General features: G+C 37.1%; 1 protein-coding gene across 1 annotated transcript in view; it reads right to left on the bottom strand.

Annotated features, from left to right (window-relative positions):
- LOC106875156 (Krueppel-like factor luna) overlaps positions 1 to 13,452 on the bottom strand; it is a 277,747-nt gene that overhangs the window by 79,299 nt on the left and 184,996 nt on the right. The window contains exon 3 of the mRNA XM_014923176.2: positions 5,920 to 6,025. Within this exon, the coding sequence (XP_014778662.1) occupies positions 5,920 to 6,025 (106 nt within the window). The remainder of the gene's footprint in view (positions 1 to 5,919; positions 6,026 to 13,452) is intronic.

Raw genomic sequence — 13,452 nt, 5'->3', positions numbered from 1 at the left:
ATGGGTCACCATGATTGTCTGCTCATATCACTGTGATATTGTGTGTGTGTGTGTGTGTAGATTATTGTGACTGCATGCATATGGGTTGCTGTGATTATGTGTGTGTGTTTTAAGTTTGCTGTGATTGTATGTGTGGATCACTGTGATTATGAGAGTGTGTCACTGTAGTTCTTAGGGTATGTGTGGGTCACTGTGATTGTATACATGTGGGTGGATGTGATTGTACATGTGTGGGCTGCTGTGATTATATGCATGAATGTGTGTGTGTGTACGTGTCTGTGCTTTGGTTGTTATGATTGCATGTGTGTGTATGGATTGCAACGATGTATCTATGCGTATTGTTGTGGTTGTTTGCATATGTGTGGGTTGCTGCGATTATATGAGTGAATGTGTGTGAGTGTGTTTAGTTTGCTGTGATTGCACGTGTGAGGATTACTGTGACGTGTCTACGTGTATCGCTGTGGTTGTTTGAATATGTGTGGGTCACTGCGATAGCGCGTGTGTAATCCAGATCAACTCTGATTCAGCAAGTCCCTGATATGACCATCTGCTCTTTTACAATTAACTCAGGCACTGCATAAACTGCAACTACTGCCTAACATAGGCCCAAAATCATAATTTTGTAGGTAACTATGTCCGACTGATAACTTTTATTTTATGAGCTCTGCAAATGGAAGACCTTTATGAGCATCTTGGCAGGATTAGGACTCAGAACAGAGAAGATAGTAAACAAAGTATTCTGTCTAATCGCAGTCATGGCCATTGCCAGTGTCGTGTAAATGGTACATGTGAAACTGTAGTCATGGCCATTGTAATTGTCGTATAAATGGCACCCCAGTCAGTGGCACGTAAAATGCACCCAACACACTCTTGGAGTGGTTGGCTTTAAGAAGAGCCTCCAGCTGTAGAAACCATTTCAAATCAGACTGGAACCTGATGCAGCTCCCTGACTTACCAGTTCCAATCAAATCATCTAACCCAAGCCAGCATGGAAAGTGGATGTTAAATGATGCTGATGATGAATTCTATGAATCAATTGATCCTTAGTAATTGGTTCAAACCACTAACATTTAACCCTTTAGTATTTAAACAAGTCATATCCGGCCCAAATATTCCACTTGTTTTACGTTCAAATTGGCCAGATCTAGTCTCTCGCACCTACCCTATAATGTCATTAAAGAAAATAAACAATCATATCATTGACATCTCAAATCTATGAGATAAGCATATTTAATTTGAAACAATGTAAATAAATAAGCATAATTGTTGATAAATGAATCTGAATGCTTAAAGGGTTAAACCAGCCATATCAAGCCAAAATATTTTACCTGTTCTATCTTCAAACTGGTCATACCTGGCCTTTCACACCTATCCTATACTGTCATTTTAAAAATAAGCAATCACATCATTGAAATCTCAAAGCTATGAAATAATGCATTATTGATTTAAAATGATGTGAATGCATAAGCTTTACATTTGACAGAGTAGGCTTAATTTTGGTTCAAGGCCGGCATTTTTTTTTTGGTAGGAGAGAGATTTATTATGTCAAACTCAAGTAATCAACTGGTACCATGTTTTATCAACCCAGAAAGAAAGGCAAAAATGGCTTCTGTAGGATTTCAACTCAGAAAGTAAAGAGCTGAAAATGCTGTAATAATTTTTTTCAATTCTTCACTCTTCCAGTTTAATGATCCCATAATAATTAATAAATAATAATAATTTCTGATGTCATGTAAAAAAAGCACGTGTTACACTTTGTAAAGTTGTCGATGTTAGGAAGGGCATCAAACTGTAGAAACCAAACCAAAAACAGACAACGGAACCTGGTGTGGCTCCTGGCCTTACCAGCTCCTGTTGAACCATCCAACTCATGCCAGCATGGAAAACAGATGTTAAATGATGATGAACATAAGCACAAGTCCATAAATTTGAGGGAACGGTGATAGTTAATTTAATCAACCCACAAGGTTCATTGACATGAAAGAATGACAAAAAACAAAATTGACTTTAAATGTATAACAATAATAATAAAAATGGTAATCTATTTTGGCATAGGCTTGAAATTAGGAGGAGGGGGCTATTCGCTTACTCAATTGGTATTCATTTTACAGACCCTGAAAGGATGCAAGACAAAGATGACCTCGGCAGAATTTGAACTCGGAATGTAAAGACAGATGAAATGCCAACTAAGCATTCTGCTTGGCGTGCTAAAAATTCTGCCAGCTTGCTGCCTTAAAATGATAATAATAATTATTATTATTATTTCTACTAGAGGCACAAAGCCTGAAGCTTGAGGGTAAGGGTCTAGTCGACCTTGACAGAATTTGAACTCAGAACGTAACGGCAGACGAAATACCGCTAAGCATTTTGTCCAACATGCTAACAATTCTGCCAGCTCGCCACCTTAATAATAATAATAATAATAATAATAATAATAACAATAATAATAATCCTTTCTACTATAGGAAATTTGAGGGGAAGGGGGCCAGTCAATTAGATCAACCCCAGTATGTGACTGGTACTTATTTTATCAACCCCCAAAAGGATGAAAGGTTACAAGTACTCAACTGCATGGTTGCAGTCCAATGACTGAAAGAAGCAAAAGATAAAATTTATGCAACTTTGATGCAAGATCAATAATACAATTGATATGTTTCACCAACGGAAACACTTCTTCATCGGCCATTTGAGTTTCATTAGTTTTAGCTGGGTCTCAAAAATCACCTTGTTGGCTGTCACGAGGAGGCCAGTGACAGGGGGTGATAAAATTTTAACTCAAAACCTATAGGGAGGTGCATGGTATGAAGTTTGCTTCCCAACTGCATGGTTCCAGGTGCAGTCCCACTGCAAGGCATCTTGGACAAGTGTCTTCTGCTTTAGCCACCAGGCCAACCAAAGAATTGAGTAGATTTGGTAGATGGAAATAGAAAAAAGTTTGTTGTGGGTGTGTATGTATAAGTGTCCACCTTTGTGTTGTGTTTGTCCCCCAACAGCATTTGACAACTGGTGTTGGTTTGCTTATGTCCCAATAACTTAGCAGTTCATCAAAGTATATCGATATAATATGTATCAGGTTTTGAAAGACATGTACTGGGTTGATTTGTTCAACTAAACCTTTCAAAGTGGCTCCAGTCATGTCTGGGTGTCTGGCTTTGTATTAATGTCTGTCCTTCCACCACTTGACAACCGGTACTGGTTTGTTTACGTCCCCGTAACTTAGAAGTTCGGCATTAGAGACGGATAGAATAAATACCAAGCTTTGTTTTATCTTTAAAAAAACAAATACTGGGGTTAATTTGTTCCACTAAAACCCTTTCAAAATGGTGCCCCAGCATGGCCACAATCTAATGACTGAAACAAGTATTAGATAAAAGAGAATGAAAAAAAAATGCATGAATTAAACCTCTCCTGGTCTGGTACTTTAATTATTGATCCTGGAAAGGAAAACAACAAGGCCGACCTTGGAAAGATTTGAACTCACAATGCAGACAACCTGAACAAGAACCACAAGGCATTGTACCAGTTGAATGCGCTAACCCAATATGTTTGCCGTTTTATTGCATTTATTTTTTAATAACTTCCGTAAAATGAAAAAATATAAAAATTTTAAAAAAAGCCAAAAGTACATTGTTTTGTTGTCGCTGTTGTTGTAATCATATAAATTTTGTTTATCATTCTTCCAGGTCAATGAACTTGGGTGGAGTAAATTAGGCATACCACTCCCTCAAAATGTATGGCCTTGTTAGCACTAGCAATGTTATCAAGGGGTGCAGAGTGGTGAAAAATTGTCGGTATTTAGTTACGTTCCTTTCATATCACGAGTTCGCATCCTAGTGGGGGTCAATCTCTACTTTTCCTCATCCTTTGGGACTCCGTAAAAAGTTAAAGAACTAGTCACTACAGTCTTAAGGTTTGATCACACTGGGCACTTGCCCGAGGGCTTCATAATGCTAGGAGCCTAATTCTGTTCTAAGTAGTAAATAATACAGGCCCTCGTGCTTTGGTTTATCCGGGTGGGAGGGGAAGGAAACCTCATGGATCTGGGGGGGCCGAATTTGATCCATGTATACTGTGGCTTTCGATCAATACAATACATACTATAGGGCTCAGTGCACTAATTTACCAGGGGGGTGGAGCTACGATGCTGCTACGATGGATGGCTTTGATAATAGTCAAGTTCTTGGGAGTCAACAGAATTGATTTATCCCTCCCTGCATCTCAAACATTCTAGCTGGCAAGTAGACAGAATCCTTACAGCTGTCGGAAATTCTTCGGAATTGCGCTATTTTTTCCAGCTCTTTTACATTTTGTGTTCAAATCTCGCAGAGGTGAACTTTGCCCTTCATTCCTTAGGTAGGGGAGGAATCAATAAAGTAAACAACAATAATAATCCTCTCTACTGGAAGCACAAGGCTTCAAATTTGTGGGGAGGGGGACTAGTCGATTACATCAACCCCAGTGCTTCACTGGTACTTAATTTATCGACCCCGAAAGGGTGAAAGGCAAAGTCAATAATAATAATAATAATAATAATAATAATAATAATTAAATGGCAAAAAAACTTATCACATAATACTTGTAAATATTGGTCTTATGTCTCCATATGAGATTATTATTTGGTAAGAAAAACGTGTAGAAAAACAATCATATTTTCCGTCCAAAATCTTACATGGGAATGTCTGAAAGACATTTAGGAAAGACAAAACAACAAAAACAAAGATGTTTGTATATAAAACAAAGACTTAATATCTATTTCTATTTGAAAATGAAAATAATGGAAATTAAAGAGGCCGGGAAAAGTTTAAAGAGCGTATTTAATAATTATGTTGTGTGCTTAGAGAAGAAAAAAAGATATCTAACAACGGTTTAAAACAAACAAAACAGGCATATCTACACAAAGCACTTCCCATCTTCAGAAATTTTATTTTCGCAACAAATTTCGATTTAATCGGAATCTAAACCATCTGAAGCGTATTAGTAGAAAATTCCATTAAAAAATATCCATTTTTGCAAAAGCTATGAAGAAACAAAAACGGCGGGGCCGCTTGCATAGGTATGTTGAAAAAGAAAAATACTAAGCAGACAATGCACCAAAAAAGCCGATCTTAAATAGGAACAATTGGTAAATAAGGAATGAGGAAGACAGAAGAAAATGAAGGGTGTATGTGGTTAAGAAGCTTGCTTCTCAAAACATGTGGTTTTGGGTTCATTCTCAAAGCGTGACACCTGGGACGATTCTCTTTTTGCTTATAGCCCTAGGCTAATCAAAGCCTTGCGAGTTGATTTGGTAAACGATAACTGAAAGAAGCCCGTCGTGTGTGTGTTTGTGTGTGGCTGTCAGTCATTGTGTTGTGTTTGTTCCCCACCAGCGCTTGACAACCAGTGCTGGTTTGTTTACGTCCCAGCAAGTCAGCAGTTCGACAAAATAAATCAATAGATTAAGTATAAGGGACACTTAGACCATCAACGAAACATTGCCCCGTATCAGGCTTTAAAAAAAATCAAATACTGAGATGAGTAAAAGATAAAACAGTGAGTGAGAGAGAGAGAGAGAGAGAGAGAGAGAGAGAGAGGGGGAGAGAGAAAGAGAATATGGAAGGAAGAAAGGAACGTAAAAAAGACGGGAAAAGATACAAGGAAGAAACAAGAATCAACGAAACGGAAGACAGAAAGAAAAGACGGAAGGAAGGAATAAGACAGAAGAGAAAAGACAGGAAGAAAGAAGGATAACAGGGAAGAGAAGACAAGAGAAATACGACAGGATAGAAGACAAAAGGAAAAGAGGAAAGATAGATAAGAGACGAGAGAGAGAGAGAAATAGTTAAAGATGAAAACGAGAGGAAAAGACAGATACAGAGTGTAAGAGAGAGAGAAAGAATGTGGTCAAAAAGAGAGAGAGAGAGAGAACGTGTTACTTACCTCCTGCTTTCCGGATAACGCGTAAGTCCAGACCTTGATGGGAATCATGGAAGTTGGCAGATTTTTTTTTATTTAATGAGAGATCAACAGGTTCTGTCTGAACAGGCTGCAAAGGAAATTGATTCGCATATAATGATGTGGAAATATGAAAAAAATATATATATATATATATATATCGATATATCTTGTGTGTATGTACATATATATATATGTATGTATGAATATTGGTTATTATATAGATCTATATAATAACCTGAATATTTGCACATACATGTATTTAAATAAATTATTATACACATAAATTCAATAAGACTTTACATACACACATAACAACTGCTTCTAATATGTTCGGAGTTTTATATAAAAAAAAAAACTTGGTTTGTTTTGTTTACCAAAATTACACACCCGCACGCAAAACTTAATTATGTAAACACACGAATCTTAGCATATATATATTATATACATATATAAGATATTTTAGATGCTAATGTATCAAATTATATACATATATATACAACACAACCATAATCAGATACGTTAGAGAGGAGAGAAAAAAATATGTTTAAACCATTTCTCCGTATTCCACAGCTGTATGTATGTGAATAAACGTGTGTGTGTGTGTGTATATATATATAAATATAAATGTATATATAGATGTATGGAAATGTATGCGAGCACATATATCTACGTAGATACGTGCGTATGTATGAATTCTTGCGCGCGCGCTCACTCGCGCGTGAGTGAGTGAGTGCGTGCGTTGTGTTGTGTGTGTGTCACTTGTTTATAGTTTTAAATTTATTTACTCGCACTTACTGTCATAAATAATGCATTTTGTGCACTGTTGCTGGTGATGACGTTGGTGATGGCGGTGGCGGTGCTGCTGCTGCCGGCGGCAGCAGCAGCAGCAGAGTCAACTGCAGCAGCAGCAGCGGCGGCAGCAAAAGCAGCGGCAGCAGGAAAAGCCAGTGCTTTATAAACAAGTTTAGGATTGGTCTCTATTCCCAGAATCATATCCAGAAGAAAAACAAACAAAAACGGAACAAGACGGTGGGGGGGGGGAGAAAAAAAAAGGAGCGAACGAAAAAAGAAAACCCACAACAGACACCCCCCCCTTTTTTCTTTTCCTTAAGTGGTGACCCCAGTACACATAGAGGGAGATATTGTATCTATCGAAGTAGAGAATATCCACAAAGAATGGTGTGTGTAGTTGAAGAGAGAACGACACAACCTCAACGATGTATACATGTTACTTGTCTGTCAGGTAAGCATTTGTGCCAGTGTGTGAATGAGAGAATGTATGAATATGTGTGTGTGTATATATATATATACGTCTGTGTGTGTGTGTGTAGGCAGTGTACGTTGACGTTTATGTCTTCGAGGTGTGGACGTGTTGTCTGGGGGTGTGGTATGAAGTGTGTATGTGTGTGTGTGTGGTTGTATCTATGTAAATGTGTGTGTGTGTGTGAGAGAGAGAAAGAGAAGATTGTATCCTGTATTCGTCCGTGCATGCGTATGACTGACTTATTATACACCGCCGGTCTCTTTTTGTCTTGTGTAGGTGGTGTTGGTGTTCTATTTGTTGTTGTTTACTCAAGGTCAATTCTGATCGAGCAGACCTACGAACGTCAAAAGACAAGACATTCTAGCCATGACCATCCCGTCTTTATTATCTAGTGTTCATCCTCTTTTCCTTATAAGAAGACGGTTACAGTGAGATGTGAGGGAGATATCCAGCTGCTGTTTCTAGCACGTTAGGGGCACCCTTAAAAAAAACGTGATAACGATGACGCCGACGGGTTTTGACACATTGCTTGTTTTTCTTTAACATCAGCTCGGCTACGATTATTAATTAAGCAGACCTGTGATGTATAGTATTCTAAACAGGACCACTGTGTCTTTCAGTCAAGCATAGTATTATACCTAACACTAGGTTATCCAAGTGGTGTGTATGTAGTCTTTTCTTAGTTACCGGATTGTTTCAAGACTTCGAGATGTTTAAACGAAGTTTGGCTACTATTTCTAGCAGGGCGAGCTGCGGCCCACTCAGAGAGACTCCCTTCTCGTTTCTGTATGTGTAATTGTGAGTTGGTGTAGTAGATAGTTATTGCACTGCACTAGTGTGGGTGTGAATTACACACATACAGATGTATATATATATACATGTATATGTACACACGCGCGCATTGAGGCGGTGTGTCGTGTACATATCTCCTGTTAAGAAGTGAGTGAGTGAATAAAAGAACTCCTAAGCAATGACCACATGTAAAGTAACTGACATCGGTGTTAGAGCAGTGCTACCATTACCGCCATACCACTACAACTACCACCGCAACTAGTTCAGAATAAAGCAACACAGGTGTACATATTTAGAAATATAGATATATACAAATATATCTATATATATGAAAAAGAAAAAGATTAAAATGAGATAAAAAGCAGGTACAGAGAGAGAGAGAGAGAGAAAGAGACAGGACAGAGAAGTTGAGTTGAGTGGAGAGAGAGAGAAAGGAAGAATAGCAGAGACGGGGGAGGGACAAAGAAAGGAGGAGGAAGAGGAATGACAGAGGTCTACGTCTGCTAACAACAACAACAACAAAATACGGGAGACAATCAACTAGTGGACTGGTCCATTAGGGAAGGACAGGTGGTGACAGCCGTTAAGACAGTGTCATTAACGATAAGACGTTGTGGACAGGATAAGACAGGACAGGACTGGAAAAGGGAAGAAGAAGAAGAGAGAAAAGAGGGTGGGGCGGGAATGGAATGCGTGTTTAAAGTGAAGGTGGACGGTGGAGGAGAAGGATCGAGTGAGGGAACGAAAACAAAAATATACAGGTTTTCTGGTGGTGAGTGAAAAGTAAAAATGTGACGGATAACATTGACGCTAAGACCTATGGTGGTGGCGTTAGAGTGACATATTGGGAGGGGAGATTGATTGTGTGTATATGTGTGTGTGTGTGTGTGTATAGTCGTACACTGTATGCGCATAGTGAATGTATATATGCGTGTGTGATGTGTGTGTACCGTGACATGACAAACGTATGTATGAGACGCAACTGTGTGTATATGTGTGCGATATGACATCGCTATGCGAGACGTAAACGTGTATGTTTTTATGCATTCATATAACTATGCGTCTGTCTATCCAGAAAAGAGAGAAACGGGATATTTATTACACAAGTGAGATATGGTTTGTAAACACATGCGCATTCTCTCTTTTATGCATACACAAAACTCAGGAGTATATACAGGATACATTCTATTTATTATTTCACATAATCAAAATTAATTGTAGAATACTTTTGGTGAATCGTTTACATGAATTTAAAGTGCTTTGTAAAATTCAGGTGTGCCTAGTAACCACAATATCCACTCCTTCATATTCAAAGTTTTTTTTTTAACATATCTTTCCAAATAGAAGCGTGTCAGAAAGACAGGATTTTTTTTTTCCTTTTGTTTATATTTGCCCTCATTTTGTACTCCTTGTATGTTCCAGTGATTTTAAATTCAATTGCTTGTGGTCAGCTGAAATTTATAGTTATGTTATGTTGGAAACTCTCTCTCTCTCTCTCTTTCTCTAATCAACTGAAAAATGAGTAGCTACAGAAACATATAGATGTCCCAGAAGTTTACGATTAGGTAAATATATGCCTATTTTGTTCATTTAGATGTGTCTAAAAAGAGAAGTTGTGTGCATATATAAAGGAGAGAGAGAAAGAAAGATAAAATATAAATATAAGAGATGAAATGTATAAGACTAAGAGATGGTGCATGTGTGTGTATATATATATATATATATATATATATATATATATATGTATATATATATATATATGTATGTGTGTGTGTGTGTGTGAGAGAGAGGGAGAGAAAGAAACAACATATAAGAGAGATAGAAAGTATGTGTATGTGTATATGTGTGTACATGTGAAAAAGATATGTATACACAATGGAGAGGAAGATGTGTGTATGTGTACGAAGGAAAGAGCAGGAGAAAATGATGAAGAGGGAAGATACATTGACAGGTAAGAACATAGAAAGAGAAGACAAAATAAACAGAGCAGGAGAAAGAGACAAGATGGGAGAATTAATAAAGACCATAGAAAAGGAAGAAGAATGGGAGAAGATACATGAAAATCCCAAAGGAAAATAAAGGAAGAACTATTTGTAAGTCTGGCAGAAGTGGAGAGAGGAGGTGGTGTAGAGCATGTATATGTCTGTCTGTTTATCTATCTATCTATCTATCTAGATGGATGGATAGACAAGCAGACAGATAGATAGATCAATAGATAGACACACACATACACACACACACGTGGTGAGGAAATGAAGTTTTATCAAACAATGTAAGAATATATACATATATATATACATATATATATATATATATATATATATATATATATATATATATATATATATATATATATATATATATTGGCAGTGTAACTTAAAGACTATGCTTGAGTGCATACAAAGTGTGCATGTACGCAAATGGAGTAATGTGCATCATCAACAATAGATGTACGAGCAGTTGAGCACGTTTCAATTGTGTGTATGTGTTTACGATGTCTATATGTGTGTATGAATATATAAATGCATACACATACATGCGTGTGTATATATGTGTGCCTTGTGCAGACTATTGTTTTGCATCTATGAGCACGTATAAGTACACATTAGAAATTAAAAACCAAATATAAAATGGATGTATGTGTATGGTATATCAGCTCCTGTGTAATGAATATGTAAATGTACGTTAGATCAGGTGGGGAAATCCATTTAGTGTAAGCACGTTAATAGATAGACAATGTGTGTGTGTGTGTGTGTGTGTGTGCACACTCACACAGGCACACAGATATTTCTGTAATGACGAGTAAAATAAATATCAGTTCCACCACTTGCTGGTATATATATATATATATATGTGTGTAGAAGGTTGAAAAGGAACACACGAGTTGATATATATGGAAAAAAAGTCAAGGTAGAAAATGCTAAAATAATTTTATAAAAAACGACCTCGAACCCACAAGAGTAAACAAGTGAGGCAGAGACAGGCAGAAACAAGGAAAATGCCACTTGTATATGAACACTATGCAAATATTCTTTTAAAAAACTTTTCTTTTAACTTTTCCAAAACTTAATTCTTTTCCATACTTACAGTTGAAAAAGTCTCAATGATTGAAACCGGTACTGAAATGTTTTTTATAAAATCATTTAAGCATTTTCTATATATATATATAATTATTATTATTATTATTATTAGTTAATAAATTGTACGGTATAGACCAGATAGTTTACTGGTAAAACACATTCACTGGCTCAGTGTTTATTGGGTATTTGATTATGAGAAAGATGGAAGATAGGTGAAGCTTTATTGATTACTACAATTGTTTTGATCCATCTAGCATTGATCCCACATGGGTGGGATACTGAACATCTGGTTTAGGTGTATCTGTCGGTGTAGATATGTTTCCTCGGGTGAATTCAAGAGGTTTCCCATTAAAATTAGCTCTATTTTGCAAGATTTCTTTTTGGTCTTTGTATATATAAATAGCAAATTAAGTATACAGCTTCATACTTATAGAAGATCTTTAACAAATATCAGATACAATTTATAGGTGCAAAATAAAAAGGAAAATTATAATTAACACCTGCTGCATCTCACCCAACCCTGGCATTCCCAACAAAAATCTTTAATGATGAAAATTTGGTGAGACTGCAATCCCAGCTAAAGCCTCCTAATTGCTTCTCTCTATGCGAAGCAGGGATAGAATTTAAGCCACAGGTAGCCATGCAATCTGTTGCATCATTACACTCTCATACACACGAATATCTTGTACACATATGGAATCATAAAGACAAATAGTAACATAAATATAAAAGCCAGCAAGGGAGCTTCTGTGTGTTAGCCTGGTTTACTAGAAATAGAAGATCACGTGCTAATGTCTTTGAAAAAAAGTGGAGACATTGGCTAATTAATGTAGTCTTGGATACAGTATGTCAGAATAAAGAAAAATGAAAATAAATTTGAGATGATCATGGTTAGAACACTTTTTGTTTTTGTTATAAGCCTACTCGATCATCAGTAAAGGAATTAGACCAGTTAAAATTTTTTTTTTTTTCCCCATTTAATACAATTAAATTGGTTTTGAACTTTTTGAATTTGTTAAACACCATGACAAAGAAAGAAAAAGTATGTTGCTCATTAATAAAGAAGTACATACAGACTATGTTCTCAGGAAATTCACTTCCCAACCACATGGTTCCAGGTTCAGTCCTACTGCAAGGCATCTTGGGCAAATGTCTGTTACTATAGCCTTGGGCCAACCAAAGCTTTATCAGTGGATTTTGTAGATGATAACTGAAAGAAACCCATCATATGTGTGCATACATGTGTATATGTGTGTATGTATGTTTTTGTGTTTCCTTGCCTTGACATCACGTGATAATTGTAAATGAGAATCAACATACAAATTGTGTTTTTTTTTTTTTTCCAATCCTCTGTGAAAACATTTCTGGTCGCAAGGAGGAAATATCAGCTTGCTTGGTAACAGGTGAGGGTTTTACTCACAATGCATTGGTTGGCCCAGGTCTGTAATAGAAGACACTTACTCACAGTACCATAATGGGACTGTATCCAAAATCACATTTTAAAAAATTTTATTAGTATTTATCTATACTAAATATCAATTAATAATCAATTTTTTTTTGGGGGGGGGGTGAGGGCTGTAACTTATCCTTTGATAGTGTTCTCTATGTCCTTGGGCTCTTGTGATCAATAAAAGAAAGCATTATTATTATTATTAAGGTGGCGAGCTGGCAGAATCATTAGCATGTTAGGTCAAATGCCTAGTGGTATTTCGTCCGTCTTTATGTTCTGAGTTCAAATTCCACCAAGGTTGACTTTGCCTTACATCCTCTCGGGGTCAATGAAATAAGTACCAGCTGAGTACTGGGTTCAATCCCCCTTCCTCCAAATTTCAAGCCTTGTGCCTATAGCAGAAAGGATAATTATTATTGTTATCAAGACAGCAAGCTGGCAGAATTGTTAGAGTGCTTAGCGGTATTTTGCCTGTCACTATGTTCTGAGTTCAAATTCTACCGAGGTCGACTTTACCTTTTATCCTTTCAGGGTCAATAAAATAATAACCACTTTAACACGGGGGTTGACATAATCAACTTATCCCCCTCCTCCAAAATGGCTGCCCTAATAGCAAAAATTTGAAACCATTATTATCTAAGGCAGCGAGCTGGCAGAATCATTAGAGCGCTGGACAAAATGCTTAGCGTTCACTCATCACTACATCATCATCATCATCGTTTAACGCCCGCTTTCCATGCTAGCATGGGTTGGACGATTTGACTGAGGACTGGTGAAACCGGATGGCAACACCAGGCTCCAATCTAATTTGGCAGAGTTTCTACAGCTGGATGCCCTTCCTAACGCCAACCACTCAGAGAGTGTAGTGGGTGCTTTTACGTGTCACCCGCACGAAAACGGCCACGCTCAAAATGCTGTCTTTTATGTGC

This window comes from Octopus bimaculoides, chromosome 16 (assembly GCF_001194135.2).
Source record: "Octopus bimaculoides isolate UCB-OBI-ISO-001 chromosome 16, ASM119413v2, whole genome shotgun sequence".
In the NCBI taxonomy this organism is placed as follows: domain Eukaryota; kingdom Metazoa; phylum Mollusca; class Cephalopoda; order Octopoda; family Octopodidae; genus Octopus; species Octopus bimaculoides.
This window is presented reverse-complemented; position numbering and strand designations above follow the sequence as displayed.